The 19,184-nt window shown below is 41.9% G+C and overlaps 1 protein-coding gene across 1 annotated transcript; it reads right to left on the bottom strand.

The window, feature by feature from the left end:
- Positions 1-1,096: 1,096 nt before the first annotated feature.
- stum (stum, mechanosensory transduction mediator homolog) lies at positions 1,097-18,650 on the bottom strand. Its single transcript, XM_030109925.1, has 4 exons — positions 17,643-18,650; positions 5,236-5,418; positions 3,973-3,981; positions 1,097-2,599 (listed from the first exon to the last, which is right to left on the bottom strand). The coding sequence occupies exons 1-4, from the start codon at positions 17,851-17,853 to the stop codon at positions 2,565-2,567; spliced, it is 438 nt and encodes a 145-aa protein (XP_029965785.1). The 5' UTR covers positions 17,854-18,650; the 3' UTR covers positions 1,097-2,564.
- Positions 18,651-19,184: the final 534 nt, after the last annotated feature.

Here is a 19,184-nt window from a genome sequence, read left to right as displayed (position 1 = left end):
ACACACACGCACACACAACACTAAAGAATCCAAAAATAAAGCCAACAAGAACACAGGTGAGACACGAGGAGACTGTATCCACAGACAGACAAACAGCCAGAGAACACAGAGATGTCCAATATATGCCACAGCCACCAGGTGAAGGCGATCACACACTTGAAACGCAGGTGAAACACATCAGGGCAGCGAACAGCAATCAGGCACGATGAGGGGAAATCAGGTGGCCTGACACCTGAGACACAATCAGAATCTCAAAATAACACAACCTGTATCAGATCAAATGATGAGCCCCATTCACTCAGAGATATTCATATTCATGACTTTTAATCACGACATGTTCTGTCAGTTACCGTAACAATTTCAGAATAAAACCAGTCAAAGCCACAGAAAACAGCCACAGTCTTAAAATAGTGAAATCTGTGAGTCGTTCGACACCAAAGATACCCATGCAGAAAAAAATACTGTACACTGTTATACAGACAAAAACAAATGGAAAATGTAAGTAATGTAACTAAAAAGGTTTCTCGTCATAAAGTGTCCAGACAGAAGTAACTTCATATTTGCACCAGAACCAGCATAAAGTAAAGAAAGTCCAGCACCACCCTGACAGCAACACAGAGAATAGAAGTCAAATGTAAGGCATAAAATGTAGTTACTATTACAGCCATCACCGCCTTCATCACCATCATCATCCTCACATGTATACACTGTATAACATATACACAGTTCAAACATGAAAACATCGGTTTTATTGTTTAAAATACAACAAGATTCTTGAAAAGCCCCCCCAAATCCCTAAAATAACAGAAAACAATCAGAAGCTACAAGGTTCATTAGAAAGGTCAAAGTAAGTACAAAAACCAAATGAAGCGAAGGCTAAAATCACACCGTCAGATTACTTCAGACAACAACAAGTCTGATCCTGAATATATCAACCTATTTGATGCACATTTGATTCATTTACAAGCTGTTTTCTGTATAACAGGATGTTTTTATTTAAACACTTATTCACTTCAAACTTCAAACTACGCCAGTCGTATTTAGTGCACTGCTTTCTACTAGCGCTGCTCTTAGACTAAATAGCTGTATTTTCTTCCCTTTCGGGCCGTTTGACATTTGATACGGTTCGATATTTTTCATGGAAGCAGGCCAATAATGCAGCAGCGCATGAGAATGTCGACGGGCCATCATGGGAAATTCCTCGTTTGTTTGGATCAACAAAACGGTGAGTTCCTGAGTTGTGTCCGCGATGGATTTGTTTACACATTTCTGCTCTCTGCAGCCAAAGACGCTCTTACAGGGCTGAACAAGGCCTGCGCAAATACCCATTACACTGTCACACAGCCATTTATAGATTGATACACAATGTGCACACTTTATGCTCGTGAGCCAAAAGCAGCGAATCAGCTTAGTAATCATTTCAGAGCCACTCCAGAAACACTGACACTGATCAGCAAATGTAAGTTTTATTTAAGCCTGGTACAAATCTGTGGCTCTATCTTTGCAGCATTGCGCCAGAAACGCTGAGGACTTGGGTGACAGCTAATGGACGCTGATATTTTGAGAGCTGTTAATCAGGCGTAGCGGCTGAATAATGTGTGAGATCCTGCTGGTGCTCATTTACACATTTAGAGCGGTATAAAGGTGAGTAACTTTTAATACAGATATTATTGCACACTTGCACACCACCGTGTTGGTTTTGATTACAAATAATTACTCCCTCTTAATCCAGTCTTCTTCTTTTTACTGTCACATGCACGTATGACCAGACGTTGAGTCGACCGGACGGTGTATATTTAAAAAAGGTCGATTGAGTACGTGAAAGATTTCGATCGAGAAAGCTATTTTAACCCCGAGCGGCAACAAGGAGCCAGAAATAGACGCTGAAATGAAAACGCCACCACAACACACAGAGGTTAACGCTATAGTTAGCCTGAGAAACAACACTCAGACCATGTGACCGCGACCCCGCTGACACGCTACACCACAGCCGGCGGAGGGGTCCGCCGGGCCAGGCTGTTCAGTTCAGCTTCGTTTTCCCAACTGAAGGATTTGTTTTGGAGTTTTAAAGACTTTACTGAACCAACCTCGTGCAAATAAATTGTCTGTATTAGCTCCATCCTCTCAAGATTCAGTGGTTTTATTGTTTTTTTTATGGAAATAAACTAGATAACAAAGCTTAAAAGGCAAAATCCAAAGATCACTGTTGTACAACTCAACAAGATATAAACACATTCTTTCTCTTGTTCGTGTTTTTTTTCTTTTTTTTTTGTGACGGTACATTTTAAGTCTCTGCTTTCCCATCCCGCTCCTTAAACCTGTGAATGGAATCTCCCCCTCAGCGTCGCCCAGTCGGCAGCTCGTGATCACAAACTCCCACGAGGAGTAGCTTCTCGGTTGTATTTCAGTTTAGTTTGTGCCTCTTTCCGCTGCCGGCTGCAGGTCTTTGAGAACGTGAAGGAGGCCGCTCGGCTTCGGGGATGGTGGAGAGGGCAAACTGTTTTAAAAAAAAAAAAAAAAAAAAAAAAAAAAAAAAAAAAGGAAAAAAACCAGAGTACCAGCTCTCAGACGTCTTGAGGGATTCCTTGGTCTCTGCAGCCTGGGCGAGGGAGGAAACAAGCGAGGAAAGAAGTGAGGTTCATTTAGAGAAAAAACACATCTAAACACTGATATCAGGCTCTCATGGCCGCTGCGAGATCGGCTTCAAATAGCTGCCTGCAATTATCTAACATTAATCTTGAACTCCTGACAACAATACCTTGTCATTTCACCCTCCATTTTCCTTTCATGGAGCAAACTGAAAGCACACAGTCGAAGCATTAGGAGCCTTTGTTTCATCGGGTTTTGACTGACAGGGTAAGTCATTAACTTCAGACCCTGAGGGCGGGATATAAGAGCAATTTAGCTTCTATTCCGAGTTCAAATATATTGGCAGTTTAAATGGGATTATTGCAATACTGAAACTGTTTTATAAAAATTCCACTAATTAATGTTTTGACATTTCTGCGCTAAAAAAGCTTTACGCACTGGGAAAGATCAATGTGTGTGTTTCATGTCAAAACAATTCATCTTGCAATTTTGTGGAAACTGTTCCACAAAAACGGTGAACTAAGAAATAATATCGTTAGAAAGCTATAAAAAGCAAAACGGGAGTCACATGACTTCGTGCAAGAACAGAAGCTGCACCAAGAACATTTTTTTATGAAATATTCTAGGAAATAAAGTGCTTCATCCGGATATATTAATGTTTCATTGGTGAGTCCGCATGATTGAAACTGAATTCAGGATATTCCGTTTCATTCAATTTAGCTTTATTTATGTAGCGGCAAGAACAACACAGTCATTTCTGGACACTTTTACAGAGAAAAATCAACAGAAATCAATAGCTAAAAAATTCCTTGATTGAAGAGAACATAAAGCTGGGGGGACAGAAGTCAGCTAGAAATCTAGTTAGCCAATCAATATCACTTTATTAAAATGCCAAATGTGAATTTTTGGATAAGAAGTGGTTTTATGCCGGATGTGTCTCTCGCTGCCCACAGCTGCTCGAAGAATTCAATAAAAAAAGTGAGATAAGTCTTTACACTGTCATAGTGCAGATTTTCTGTCCTGTCTGTTTCCTGTTTTAGTCTGAAGTCTCATGCCGTCCCTGATTCTCCGTGTGTCTGATGGCTCGATCCGTCATCTCACCCAGTCCAGTGTGATCAAGTGTTTATTGGCAAGAAGTGAAAGCCACAGGTGCTCCCGATGGGTCGACGCTCCATGCATGGCAGCTGTCGTTAGTGAGAGTGATTGGTGTATGTGTGTGTTTGTGAATGTGACTGATCATGTAAAATGTGTTCCCACAACCTTGGGAATAATGCCTTGGCATAGCTATTCAAAGAGCTCACTATTCATCGCATCTTTATGAAGCTGACTTGCAACAAAAGCCTTGTGTGTAAAGATAAGAAAAGAAAAAAAAAAAACACCTACCATCAGAAACTTCAGGTACGGTGAAAAGCGGAGAGGGAGAGAAGACACAAGACATGGTTAGCAATCGCTTGTTTGAAGTGTTGACATTATATTCATGTATGTCAATTCGTATGCCAGCACGGTGTGGCATCGCTATTAATTCAGACTGATGATCAAGGGGGAACAATTACAGTTGTTTCTGTTAAATGTGTGACTGAAACAGGAAAAAAGGGAGACAATATATGCAATAAATGACAGGGAGAGACTGGGGAGCAGGCAGAGAGTGGGAGGAATAATGTAAGAGAGAGAGAGAGAGAGAGAGAGAGAGAGAGAAGGAGCAGGGATATGGCAAGATCAAACAGGAACAATCATTAGACAGAGAAAAAGAGGCAGATGGAAGACGATCAGTGGGAGGGAGATAATACCACCGCCATTAGATAGATGGACAAAGAGAGGGGAGGGAGGTATGTTTGTAGAGATGAGTTATGAAGGGGAAAAAAACTATGCAAAACAAGCTCATTAGAGGGAAAAAAAAGACACGTGCTGCACTGTATGAGGGGGAAAGATATGAAACGGGAACTGTGAAAGCGACAAAGTATGGATCCGACCAGAGTCTGATCACAGTTCTTACAGGAAAATGTTCATCTTGTTCATTATAAACATTCATCAGGTTGCTGCTCGCAGGTTTATGGATTTTAGCAGCAACAGCCGAAGAAAACTTGCAGCCGCAGGCCTGAGCGCACAGCGGGAAGGAGTGAACAAAAACACACCGGGGGAGCCGCTCACTCCCACACACACACACATTACTGTGCCTTACCTCATACGCAACAGAGACACACACACTTGCGTGTGTGCATCAACAGGCATTGCAGACAGGCAATAATTACCTCGCATACATGCACTCGTACGTGTGCACTCAAGAAACCGCAGGTGGTTGCATCTTGTGTGTGTGTACCTACATGCACGCGCGCACGAGGGGGAGATACTACTCTCTGACAGAGGAGACAGTGAAATTTAAAAACCAATCAGCATCTTTCTTTCTGAAAATGATCAATTCTATCATCATCTTCAATTTTATTTCTTGAGCACCTTTAAAATCTGTTCATAATAATATTATCCGGCTGCGGAAGAGAGATTTTGAAGATGCAGTCACTTAAAAGCAAGTCTGTAAAAGTGATTTTGGAGGAAGGTACAGTTTTTTTTTCTTAAACAGATGAAAAAAACAAGAAATAAAAGGCTGTTTAAAAAAAAAAAAAAAAAAACTGATATATGATTCCTACTGACTTGCGAGGATGACCATGTCCATCCCCCAGAAGATGCTCATGATCCAGCCGACCATGATGACAGCCGTCAGGATCTGGATGAAGGCCGCTGCCACGTTGAGCCAGAACACACAGCAGACGCCTCGCTCCGAGATCAGGTCGCTGCGAGCGCCGCACAGCACCGTGAAGGCTGAGATGAAAGTACCTGTGAGACAAACACAGCAACACATCCTGTCGTTGAAAAGAAAATAGCCTTCATGAGGCGGTTGGTTTGTTATCCTGAGCGTCGATTTGACTCGACACCCCGACGTGACAGAGGAGTCCGCAGGAGTTTCTCTCTCTGTTTAACCTCCAGTAAAATATACAGCCTGGTCCAGATTTGTCTATTAAATAAACCAGAGGAGAGTTTGTTTAAATATCAGCATGGTGAAGATTTGCATGCGGCGTCCGCCACCTTTAGAACCTCTATTCATCAGGATGGGATGCTCACATGTACTGAACAAATAGATTAATGAACATTTACTTTGTTTTGAGTGTTCCTCTTGCCACTGTGTTTCACGTCTGTTTGCAGGAAAATCTTAAATCACAAAACCTGAAGAAACTTTTGGGATCATAGAATGGTCTTTCGTTCAGTTTTTATGTGAATGCCACAAGATGCTTGAAAAAAAAAAAAAAAACCTTGATCAAAATCCAACCATCAGCTGTGACTCTCCTGTCTGGCTTTCTGTAAACTCATATGAGCGTGTCATATCATGCTGCCACCGCACTCTAAACTTTTATGTTGCTTAACAGATGATCCCAATTACAGTGAACACTGTGCTGCCACCATCTTTCATTTTAATGCACAAAGCAGTGTCAAGCTCAATGTTTACAAAGATGTTTTATTGGAAAACTAAAATTGCGTCTATTAATAAACATGCCCAAATAGGTATGGATACCGACTTGTATGGCAGAAAGAGGAGCTCAGCATCACAATGTCTGATATCATTGTTTGTCGTGAAGCAGCAATGACCATAAATAAACGTTAAACCCTTCCAATGCAGCGACTGTTGAATGGAGATGTCACATATAGCATTGAAGTAAATACTGTGTCACTGGTGGGCAGCTGGCAAGGGCAATGTTGTGTCTGCACGAGAGAGAGAGAGAAAGCACACGTCTTGTCGATATCGATCAGATGCACACTTATCTGCTGTTACCGCCCCGAAAACAGGATTAGCTCCGGAGACAATCTCCAGCTGCCTGAATGAAATCCAATATCACCCCAGTGGAGTTATCAGCAGACCCTGACCTGGAGACCTGTGTTGTACAGTAAATAATGCTCTGTGTGTGTGTGTGTGTGTGTGTGTGTGTGTGTGTGTGTGTGTGTGTGTGTGTGTGATATACAGTAAACTGTACCACTCTCTACACAGAAATCAGATCATTTCATTGCTCAATGTTTCCATAGCAACGCCTCCTCGGGCTGGGACATACACACATATATATATATATATATATATATACACACACACATACATATATATATATATATATATATATATATATATATATATATATATATATATATATATATATATATATATATAAAATGTTGCTCCCATTCATTTGTTATTGATTAGATTTCTCACACATTGTGATGTACCGAGTTAGTAATCAGCAGATCCCCACTTTGTTTTGACATTAACATACGGCACCACTCTTTGAATGAGATGAAAATGTTGCTTCTTGTTAATAAATGATATGTTTTTAACTGTAATCTGTGAGAAACAAGGTCAGATTCAGGTCTGATGGGTTAATGCACTTAAGTTCAGTTCTGTTTAGGAAACTTGAAAGGTCCGAACAAACAACCGGCGTTCATTGTAGTTAAAACATTAAATGACACACTTGCTATATTGGTATAATGGTGAGAAATGATATCTGTGATGACAGACAACAAGCCATTCACTGTTTTCTAAATGGATCTACAGTAATCTCACAGGACTGACGACCAATTATGCTCGAGAACCGGTTGTTATCTGTCTGAGAGCATCCGGAAGAATTCACAGAACAAGATGCTGTTGGCTGATAATATTTTGCTGCTACAGAACTACAGTTGACCGTTTAGTGGGAATAAAGACATTTTCTGTTTCAGTAGTCTTTCCATTCAACATATTGCTGTTGCAGGTTTTTTTACATGGTACTGAGGGCTTGTTTCATCAGAGCACCAGGAGTCTGGGCGATGTGTGGGGGGGTGGAGGGTCATGTCCCCGGCGCCCTTGTCCGTTGAAGATTTGGGAGACGTCCACATATTCGGATTTATGACGACGGGTCTGATGCTGATCGGATTATGCACCGGACAGTGCTTCTGGAAATTGAAGACCGCAGCCAATAACGTCGCCCAACACCTGGTGGCCGTGATCAACACGTGGCTCAAAGGAGAGATATACCACTACGTCAAAGTCAATTGCAAGATGGACAGTTTTCTTCAGAATGGTTGTTGACCTGAACTGAACCCCGAGCTGATTCCATGTGAGAACGGGTTAATATCTCCTCTGGCTAACAATTGAGAGACCTGATTGACCTTCAGTAGGATTATTAAAGAGAGTTTAGTCTCCTACGCCTAAAAGAATGCAAAGGTTGGATTTCACAGCAGCCTTGAGGTTACTGTTCAGGCTCTGTTTTGTCATCTCTGAAGGATTCAAACACGGTGAAGCTCCTCCACCCTTCACCCACTTCCTTGGACATCGTGACCCCGAAGGCCAGATGGAGGCCCGTTATACCAGCGGAAGACAGACTCTCTGGCCCAAAGGGGGCCACGAAACTGAATTTCTACTTGGGGATCAATGAAGTTTATTGAATCTGTTTCATCAATTAATTTCTATATAATATTTACTGTTTATTTCCCTTTATTTGTGTCATTATCAATCAGGTGATGTATGAAAACTATTTCTTTGATTAATCAAGAAACTCTTGCTGGATGTAAAACCTTTTTCGTTCCCTCGGCTGTGTGGAAGCGAGGTGGTTTCTCTGAGACTGACTCATTATGTCAAAGAAATATTTCCCCTTTTATGAAGCCATAAATTATTCAGACAATCCACTGATGTTTGGACTTTCTCTCTGTTGGCTTTTTCTAACCTTTCCACAAATACTGAAGCGAATACTGTGAATACCGAATGTGGCACATGAAATACCCGGTGGGCGCTAAACCCCTAACCCTAGCCCTCCTCTCTCCTTTCCCTGTCACATCGGAGGAATTCAAACGGCACAGCAGGCCGCACAGGTCGGAGGAGGAAGCGCCAGCTGCATCTCGTACCTCAGGAGAAAAAGCCGATGTATAGGTCTTTATCACTTTGTCACTCTGTTTCTCTTTCCCCTCTCTGTTTGCCATGCTGTTTCCACGCAGTATCTCACTTTCTGATTAGTGGCTTTGACTTTGGAGAGCAGCTAAAAATACACACCGCTCTGCCATAATGGATCTTCCTATAATAACACAGATTTACAAGATATATAGGTGTAATCAGTCAGTCCAATGATGTCTGAGCAGTTCAAATACACATCAAAATATTTACTTTCACCAGACCTGCACAGACCTTATCTGGAAGAGTTTCTAAACAGTTAGGCCCCAGAAAATGTTTGAAAGAGAGAGAGAGAGAAAAAAAAGCGAGCATGTAGGCCTGCGTGCTGCACGGGAGCGACTTCCTCTCAAACTTATACTGATTTACAGATCTTCCCACAGAGAGACTGACGGCGGGCTAAAATGGGAATCCTCCCAGAGCCGCCATGATCCGATCAGACGGAGAAATTCTCGGGTCGCGGGGGTCACACCCACCCACCAGCAGATGCCCCGGCTGCCGGAGGATCTGCCCACCTCCAGACGTGAGCCCTGATTGACAGCAAGCCGGTTGCTAAATGGTTACTCATCCCATCTAGAAGTAAAGGGATTTTTTTTTAATTTATTTATTCATTTATTTATTTTTGCACCAGCGATTTATGCAAAGCTTTTCAGGTACCACTCACGTGCAACTTGTGTCTCTATGCGACCCTGAATAGGATGCAACAGTAAACACACACAGTTTAAAGTCTGTTAAAGCTAAAAAACATAAACTGCATGATTGACAGCAGCTTTGTTCACAGACGGTCCTTTAGTTTTATCTTCGTTTTTATTGGCCATGGCAAATTCTTGTACCCATTTTCAGTGGCTCATGGGAGTTTAGGTCAGCAGCTTGGGTTGGGGAAAGTTATTCTTGTCTGGATTGCTTTATTGTTGAAGGGCTGGAGAGCTTCTAGTGCTGCCATCTAACTAAAAAAAAAAAAAAAGATGTGCGTTGATATTTCACATCAGTTTATGAGCGACTGCCCACACATACATGCTCATTTGATCCACTGTTAATTTAGAAGCATTGATTGCTGCAGATGTCTTTTCCCATCTAACTTACGGCTGATCGAATCTTTTTGCTTAAATGGCTGCTTGCCAAGAACAAGTTACCACATCATATCAGAGGCTCATGCAGAGGAAGGCCTGCTGCTTCAGGGAAACATTTGAAGTAGTGAAATATCTTCATGATATCCACATGACGACTACATTACAACACTGCATATTTGCACCGTGTGTTGATATGATGCAGCAGAGTTTATACAAACGATCAAACTCCCTGAGCTACTACAAACTCTGCAGCAGGATTAAAACTGAGCGGCTATATTAACCACTGTATTATTTATTTATTTTTTTAGTAAATCTTCAGATTTTGAGAGAGCATCCACTCCTTGCTTGTTGCATGTGTAACATGGCGAGAGTGTGCACGTCATGTGTGAGCGAGGAAGATATTACCCAGACTAATTACTATAATTACATGAAGAACTCCACAAAGCACCCTCTGGTAGTGTGGGAGGTTAATAATGGAGTGTAAGAGTGTCAAGGACTGAAAGACGAGCAGACATGAAGAGAGAGGAAGAAGAAAAAAAGCGGAGGACAAAGAAGCAGAAGCAGGAAGAGAAAGTGCGGTAAAGTGGTGTCTGATGAGTTACTTGAAACACTGACTTCACGCATTCCTCAACAGCAGAAATAACCACATACATTACTACTGCTGCTGTTCTTAGTCAGCACTGCCAAATCAAAAGTACATGTGAAGATCTTTAAAGCCTCCAACCTCATAAGTAGCTTGTAAACACTTTCACAAATTTATTTCATTATCTGAGATAAACTCTTAATCAGGTAACCACATTTGATAACTTCAACAGCAACTCATTCAACATCAATATCAGCAAAAAAAAAAATCCCTTTGCTTCCTCCTGCTTCGCTGAAGTGAGGCCAGCATCAGAGTTCTGCCTTCTTGCTCGGTTGACGCCACGTGAAATCGGCTCCGAGGGCTGGAGACAGGGCGGCGTGCGCTCTGCCAGCCTCACCCTGTGCCCACTGCCATCACTAAACCTGTCAATCACGACGTCACCCTTGATCGTTTTGGATGAAATAACACTTGAAAAGTGGAAAAGAGAGAGAGAGAAATGTGTTTTCAGGAGGGTGGGGGTTCATAACATATACAGCCACTAAAGGCTAAAGATAATGTCACTGTAGTCAGACGTCGATCATGTTGCTGTCACACAGGAAGTGCTAAGCTGGTGGTAGCATTACTCTGTAACTTTATGTCTGATAATTAAACTGTCATGAAGAAGTTCATTTTCTTTTCTTTTTTTTTTCCTTTTTGGCAACATCAAAGTTGACAAATGCTTGAAACTGCAGCCTAAGCCCACTGACAAATCTGGCTCTTTATTTGACATGGCTGAAGCGATCAGTGTTTTTCATATTCAACCAATTGTCGTTATCTAGATAAGTGCATATTTGCATATCCTCTCTTCAAACATGGCTGCCGTATAAAGTGATTTAAAGTCTGAGTGAGGAGGACGTCTGGGTGCCTGCATGGAAAAGAAGAAAAACGGGATTTTACCAGGTTGCGAAGGCTCATTTCTCATATGAAGCCACAAGTTTAAACTAAAAGGTTGTTGCTATTTGATATGATCTTCTGGAAACTGACATAGCAACCTAGAGTGAACCCATTTTAATTTGTAATCATCATGCATGTTACTGTAGAAGGACAGTAAAACGTTTCAGCTGTGAAGAGAGACGGCTGAAGAAGTGGGTCAGAGAGGAACGCTGCTAATTTTAGTGTAAGTAAAGTCCATACATGCACAAATACACACACACACATACACATATAAACATGAGGGCAACGTGTCAAATTGAGTCAGTAAGCAGATGCAGTGTCTCCAGTATCATAGACCATCACTCACCAGTCTGCACACACACACACACACACACACACACAGTCTTGTATTTCTATCCTTGTGGGGACCGTCCATTGACTCCCATTCATGTCTAGCCCCTAACCCTGACCCTTACCCTAACCCTAACCCACACCACAACAAAGCCTAACCCTAAAGAAATGTTTTTGCACTTTTACTTTTTTCAGTAACAACAACATGGTCAAGAAAACACTGTTTCTCCTACTTAGGACCGGAAAAAGGTCCCCACAAGGCACGTCGTTCCACGTTTTGCTATCCTTGTGGGGACATTTGGCCCTGACAAGGATAGAAATACAAGAACACACACACACACACACACACACACACACACACACACACACACACACACACACACACACACACACACACACACACACACACACACACACACACACAGCACACAGCTTCCAGCTTCCAGCTTTCCAGCTTTCCAGTCCTCTTAAGGCAAATATTGTAATGTGACTTATGAGCTGTGTAATTATTTACCAGTCGGTTTACAATGTGCAGGCCAGCAGCTTCTGTGGCGAACGCCAACTGAAGTTCACTGTGTCGCGTGGCAGGGGCGATCCGAAGGTCTGACCGAAGAGCATCAGACAGGATCAGCGTAGAGTGGAAACAGATCAGCGCAGTGAAACATTTTAACAGTACAGATTTGAACTAAAGCAAGAAATTAATAAGCTTCAACAGCATGAAGCTGAATGTTGGAGAATGTTCTTACACCTTCCTAAATGGCACCGAAGACATTGTTTATGCTTTCCCGAAGTAGGATTGTGTTTTATTGTGACATACCAGGGCCAGATGTAGAACAATACCAACCTACTCATGCTTTTTCTAAATGTCCTGAGCTGACTTCGCTGATCTGCTGCACCTGAAGGAGTCGGCGCTCAGCCCCAGCGGCTTTTGTCCAAATTTGATTTGCACGTTTATAAGATCTTATTGTGGCTGCAGGCTGAATAGAGCAAGATACTGTTTTCAGTCTCAGTCAATTAGAGCCAAACGGCACTGACACACACACACACACACGCTCACACACACACACACACACACACACACACACACACACACACACGCACACACGCGTGCTTTGTGTTCGTTTCAATTGGTGTTGTCATGGCAACTAGCAGCAGTTATTCACTGAAATGTCAAGGCATCGAGGCAAACCTACACACACATGCACACACACACACAACACACACATACACTCAGATGAACTGTCGCCTTGATGATTTTTTTTTTTTTTGGTTCATGCTGGGGAAGAATTTTGAGGAAAAACATTGAGGCAACATTTATCTGAAAGAATGGAATAAATAAATAAGTTGTTTACTGATCTTTTTTTTTTTTTTTAAGTTTCTGACTTATGTAAAGCAGTGAGTAAGTTAACACTGATTATAAAAGGCCTGCGATGAATAGACAATGCCATCTGAAGAAGAACAGTGACAGAAAGGATGAAGCAGAAGAAAGAGTTTGGATTCTACTCAAGCAGCTGAATCCAAAAACACACAGGAAGAAGACGGATGAGGATGAGCTGAACCAAAGCAGTGAATCAGTTTTTAACTGGACTCAGTTCTAAAACATTTCCATGGAGATGTGAGTTTTGTTTGTCCTTCAGAGATCAAAACCAAAATCAGTATATTTGTTTCTTTTGATTTGTGTCCTCTGCAGTTTTTTTCTCTCTTTATTTCACCACACGACATCTTTTCATTTCAACTATCACCTCACATTCCATTTTTCTCAGGCTTCCATCTGCACTTCTAATCATAATTTCTGTCCGGCTTCTTCTAAATGGATCTCTTTCAGATTACAGAAGCATCGTGTTGACTCCAGTGATGTGAGCAATCTGTCTCAGTATGAGTCTGTGTGACAGCATCAGTGTTAATAGGACACTTGCTTGAATCGATACAGGATGCTGTTCATCGTGCGTGTCTGGCTTAGCGGGCTTTGTTGTGCACAAATTGAGGCTCAACATATCAATGAGGCTGCCGTTGATTACTATGAATACGGCGCGTGTTTGTGACTCATTAGCCACCAGATGTTGTTGCGTAACGTCGCACACCCTCAGACGCCCGACAAAGTGGCGGCGCAGACGCTGGGGATTAGAGGGAAAAGGCCGTGCAGGAGGCAAAAAATAAACTTACAGCCATTAACGGTGTGCATCTGGTTCTCTGTCTGCAGCAAAACACAAAGATACAATCAGATGGACTTTGGGAGAATAGTGCATGGGAGAGGAGTTCAAAGCGAGTCAGGCTCATTACGTCTGACTTGTAGCTTTTTGAAATGTTATTAAACTGGGCCTGGTGGTTGCAGCGGGACTCATTTTGGCTGAACCACGACAGCATGAATTTCTGAGTGAGTGGCTGAGTGAGCCGATGCGTCTGCACCACCGGCTGACGGAAGCCTGCACCATTACACACAGTATGGCTTTCAAACTGAAACCCCTTAAAAGGTTTTATATTATCACCGTATTCTGAAATATTTCAGGATATTTTCCCTTTTCACTTAAAATAATTAAAATGTATTAATAGTCACATGAATGAACATCTGTTGTGGTGAAAGTGTGTTTGACGAGTGTTTTATTTTATCACCAGAAACTGTCAATGCTTTTGAGGAAACAGCTCCGTTCAGGCCAAAGTTTTAACAGTACAGACTTTGACTAAACCGAGATATTAATAAGCTTTAACAGCATGAAGCAAGATTTTTTTTTCACAGCTATGACTCGTGGGGGGGTCTCGCCACATCAGAGATAACTCATCACTCAAAGGAGAATATTCTTAGGTATTAAAGCGATACTTCAACATTTTGGCAAATTGGCCCATCCAGGGCAATTCGGTAGTCATTTAGAACAGCATACTTACTTTTTTTGTGAGGGCGAGCTGTTGTTTATTCAGCGGTGAGTCTGAGGAGAGCTTCATGGCGGACATAATGGAAGTGGATGGTACAGTAGCTTCCCTCGTCAAACTCATCAATCCAACACAATCCATCAACCCCAAAACACACTTTGGTGGACACGTTATAATCCCCACATTCACTACGCTGTGAAATATTAATGCAAAATTACGAGATTGAGCGTTTTTTTGCGAAGATTGCTAAAACGGAACTACTTACTAAACATGGCGTCTGGGCGTAGTGATCTCAAAAGAAAAAGTAGTTCCCAATATTTGCTTAAATGTCGTAATGCTACAATATTATTTGTTGGTGTTTCACAGCGTAGTGAATGTGCGGATTATAACGTGTCCACCAAAGTGTGTTTTGTGGTTGTTGGATTGTGTATTTGATGAGTTTGACGAGGGAAGCAACTGTACCGTCCACTTCCATTATGTCCACCGTGAAGCTCTCCTCAGACGCACCGCTGAATAAACAACAGCTCGCCCTCACAAAAAAAGTAAGTATGCTGTTCTAAATGACTACCGAATTGCCCTAGATGGGCCAATTTGCCAAAATGTTGAAGTATCGCTTTAAATGCTACTGAAGAATGAAGAAGCATTCGAAATGAAGTCGGATTGTCAGATGTGGAGCAATACCAATTTACTCGTGCGTCCCGATCACACGGTGTTCAGCTCTATTGGCTTTTGTCCGAATTTGATTTTTACTTTTATAAAATCGTAAAGAGGAAGAGAACCAGAACTTTCAAAGTCTAAAGAGAAAAAAAGAGGAACCAGATTTTTTTGTGAAACTGATGAGGAAAAGAAGGAACTGCAACCTCAGAAAAGTGAAAAGAGCCTGGAAGAAGCCAAAGGCCTGCGGCTTGAACCCAATGCACATGGAGACGAAAAGGTTTCCTTCTGCAAAAAATGTATACACAAAATTGCATCAGTGGATGGGTCAGTCCTCACAGAGCCCAAGAAAATACTGAAAACAGCGCAGTATTTATTCCAGGGCTGGTTCCTGTCTGTACCCCTGGGTGATGCAAAGAGCCCGTCTTCAGCTCTCCTGAAGGACTCGCTCCTGATGCACGGCAGCTCTGTCGCTGACGCAACGGAGCCAAGAGACGCCTGTGACTTTGACTGGATGAAGCGTGCTGAGACCGCTAAGATGGTGAAATCCATCTGTATGGATATCGTCTTTCCTCCATCTCCATTCAAAGCTGCCTTTCTATTCATTTATGCAAAAAAGGCGTCATCGGCTCTCGTGTCAAATTGACCAAACAAGATAGATATTGTCAGTTCCTTTACAAAATATAACAAACATGTTTTGAGTATGTCTTTTAATGGTTACATCGTGGTGCTCTTCACTCCAGAAAAGCAATTTTGTGTGTGTGTGTTTTGGCTCGAGAGTGAATTTCTTTTATGCAGTACAGAAACCTGTTTGTCTTGTGCAGCTCTTGACTCACCTCAGCAATGACCCTGGCTTGAGTCTGGGCCTGGGGACATTTCTTTGTGGAGTCTGGATGTTTTCTTTGTGTACACTCCAAGAACAGGCTTTTGAGGATATTTAGTGACCCTCGTATCACCCATGGTGAAGGTGAGAGTGTACGGCCTGGCCATCTGTCCAGAGCGTGATCTCCCTTCATCCATGTTCAGATGGAACTCGAAGATGGATGAATGAATTCTCTTGGTCGCTTACTATTTGAAGAACTATCAAGAAAACAGACATCTACGTATCTGTGTTAAATTCTAATTGAACCTCAGTAAAAGGACACATATGCACAGTTTTCACTTCCATATTGGGATCTAAAACAAATCTGGCGGTAAACTGAGGAGTTGCCAACTGTGATAAACCTCCAGCTCTGCAGCTGATCCTCTGTTTAACGTGACAGGCTGGAAAAGACCCGATTCTGCCAAGTCGCAAAGCTTCGGTTGGGGTTTGTGCCCATGATATTGATGCGACGTGGAGTCTGCCCAAGGCGGTGAAATCTCTACCTGCTGTGAGGATGTTTCCACCCACAACGATGATGCTCCTGTCCGCAACGGTGGAACCTCACACCGATTTTCTCACACTGAGCGAAGCCATTTGTACCTGCCATTTTTATTGAGTGCATTAACATCGGGGAAAATGAAGCAGTGTGTTTTCTCCCTGACACTGTCTTGTTTCAACACGAAATGTGAATGGAGCCTCTGGTAATCTCTCTTATGAGCATATCGCTCACATGTTTAACATGGAAAATGCTCATGAAGGAACAACGAAGGGCTTATAGATGCTGGGGATTTTCTCAACCTCAGCAAAGAACATTCAGGGGACAAAGCTAAAACACTGGGTTAAAAATAAAGTTGAAACAAAGGTGGATGCTTTCAACCTTTTTTAGACTTTATGAACAGCACCACCACCATTTGTACTTGTCTTCTATACTTCTTTCTTTTTCAAATGCAGTACATTATAAACCCTTCAGAACCATTACTGTTTAAACCACCAAACCAAACATGAGACTGTTTAAAAAAAAAAAAAAGGTTCAGACTGATCATTGTCAACAATTACAGGGATGAAGATCTGTGGTGAGTTTATCTGTGTGTCTCTAAGACTGTAAATATAACTGTACAGGGGGGCATAATTCTATGTTTTGTGTAGGTGGGTGAGTGGGTAGTGTGTATTAGTGTGTCTGAATAAACATGTATGTGAGTATGAGTGCAAAATGATAAAATGTATTATCATATGTATGTATGTATGTAACATATCTTAACTATATTAGATGGCATTTTTACAATATATATGTGATTAAAAACCTTTCAGAAATACTGAATTAGATATTTGTGTATGTATGTACAGTATGTATCTATATTTTGTATATTTGTTTTGACATGTCTGAGATGAATTCATTTATAAGAATTTGATTCTTTTTGCAGTTTTCAGTTCTTAGATCGCTTTTCTACTGTTTTAAATCTTATGTTTTCCCTTTAGTACCTCAGCATTAGCTGGAATTCCTATTTACATCTCAGCCATAAACTTTAATATACGAGGGTTCTCCAGTTTCAGGACCCATCAGAATCTGATTTCACTATTTTCAACCTCACACATGTTGTTGCCCTCACCAAGGATACATATCTGAAGATGATAAATTATGGGAATCTCACTAATTTAATGACATCTTAAATACAAAACATTAAAAAAAAAAAAAAAAAATATATATATATATATATATATATATATATATATATATATATATATATATATATATATATATATATATATATATATATTGTGAATGAGGTGCGATTTCCAACTTACCAAGTCCTGGTATGAAGGTGTTCAGGAAAAGACAGATGACAGCCAAAGGGAAAGGCATTGTGGGTATCGCAGCCCGCAGAAGTCCCTTCTTCTCCCTGACCTCCACCACCACTCCTCCGCCCGCCGCGAGGCCCCCGGCCATGGCTTTCCCCCCAACATTGTCTTCTGTTTTGACACAGCCCTGCTCTGTGGCGCCTTCCTTCTGTGCCATGTCTCTTTGTGCCTCAGCCTCTCTCTCACCTCAGTCTCAGGTCTAAAAATAGCGGCTGATGAACAGGTGAGCCGCCGGAAGAAATGTGAATGAGTCTTCTTCCCAGTCACTCTCCCTCTGGGCTTCAGGTCATTCAATAAAAGGTGAAGAAAACAATCAGAGATTCAGTTCATGTCAACATTTGGATCTGGAGTCTCTGCTTCTCTGAACATTCACTGTGTGAAAACAAGCAGCAGCAACAAGTTCTCTAGTCGTGATGTGAGTTGTGGTGATGGGAATGGAGCAAAAGTCCACAGAATAGCTGGAAATGTGGTATTTGTTTGAGAAGGAACCAGGTAGTCTGCAGCATATTTTTAAAGATGAATTGGTAAATGTTCAGACTTATCCAGGGAATCTGTTGGCTGGAGTTTCTGTTGTCCAACAAGCATCAAAGATCCAAAAATCTCCTCAGAATCTTTTGAAGTCTCATCAGTGGAAAGTCTGCAGAAGAAAAATCATTCCTGCCTTTAATTCCCCATCAGTCCTGAAAATTCTCACTCTTTCTCATCAGGAGATGTCAGTCAAATGTGCCACTTGTTTGGATTTCTCGTGCTGTTGGGAAATGCTGAATCAACAATAATCCCTCTTCAAAACGATTAGAATGTCCTCAGAAAGATGTCCAGCTCTTTCCAGCAGTTTCTCTTTCTTTCTCTCCTCTTTCCTTTATGTAAAATCCCTGTGCAGAGCCACACACCTCTCAGCAGGAGAAGGGAAAGTGAACACAACCCCCTTTTTCTACTATGCTTCTCTCTCTCTCTCTTTCTCTCCCTCCTCCCTCTCTCACTACTCCAGCCCCCCATCATTTAAAGGAACAGCACACTAATTTAATGTCACTCCTCAATGAACAAGCTGGTATTTGAGGTATAGGAATAAAATCAAAGTCAGTGCACACACTGGCTACACACACACACACACAACGGAGTGTATTTTTCGTTTACACGTATATGAGAAATGAAAAGTGAGCACTAGATAATGACATGGAGCAGATTTGGAGGTCAAAACAAAGGGCGGGGGGAGACATCTGGAGAGAATGAGGGATAATCGCAGGACAAACAGGACAGTGGATCCCAGAGAACGGTCCACACAGGGACGCCGGGGGCGAAGAGACGGCCAGTGTCAATATCTCAGTATTTATTCATGCTCCCACTCTAGGAAAGATCACACATGTGTTTTGTTGTCTCCCCGGCCCCCCTCCACCCGCCTTTTCTTCTTCTATTCCCAACTTCCAACTGAACACGCCCACATCTCACTTCTTCATCCCCTCTCCTCACCACCTCTCCCAAGCTCTCAAA

This window comes from Salarias fasciatus, chromosome 15 (genome assembly GCF_902148845.1).
Source record: "Salarias fasciatus chromosome 15, fSalaFa1.1, whole genome shotgun sequence".
NCBI classification, from domain to species: Eukaryota; Metazoa; Chordata; class Actinopteri; order Blenniiformes; family Blenniidae; genus Salarias; species Salarias fasciatus.
The sequence above is the reverse complement of the archived record's forward strand: the minus strand, read 5'-3'. Positions and strand labels throughout refer to the sequence as shown.

Coding starts and splice junctions, on each gene's coding strand:
- stum (XM_030109925.1), bottom strand. CDS start 17,853: ATGGCACAGAAGGAAGGCGCCACAGAGCAGGGCTGTGTCAAAACAGAA. Junction 5,419..17,642: donor CACCTTCATACCAGGACTTG/GTAAGTTGGAAA, acceptor TTTGTCTCACAG/GTACTTTCATCTCAGCCTTC.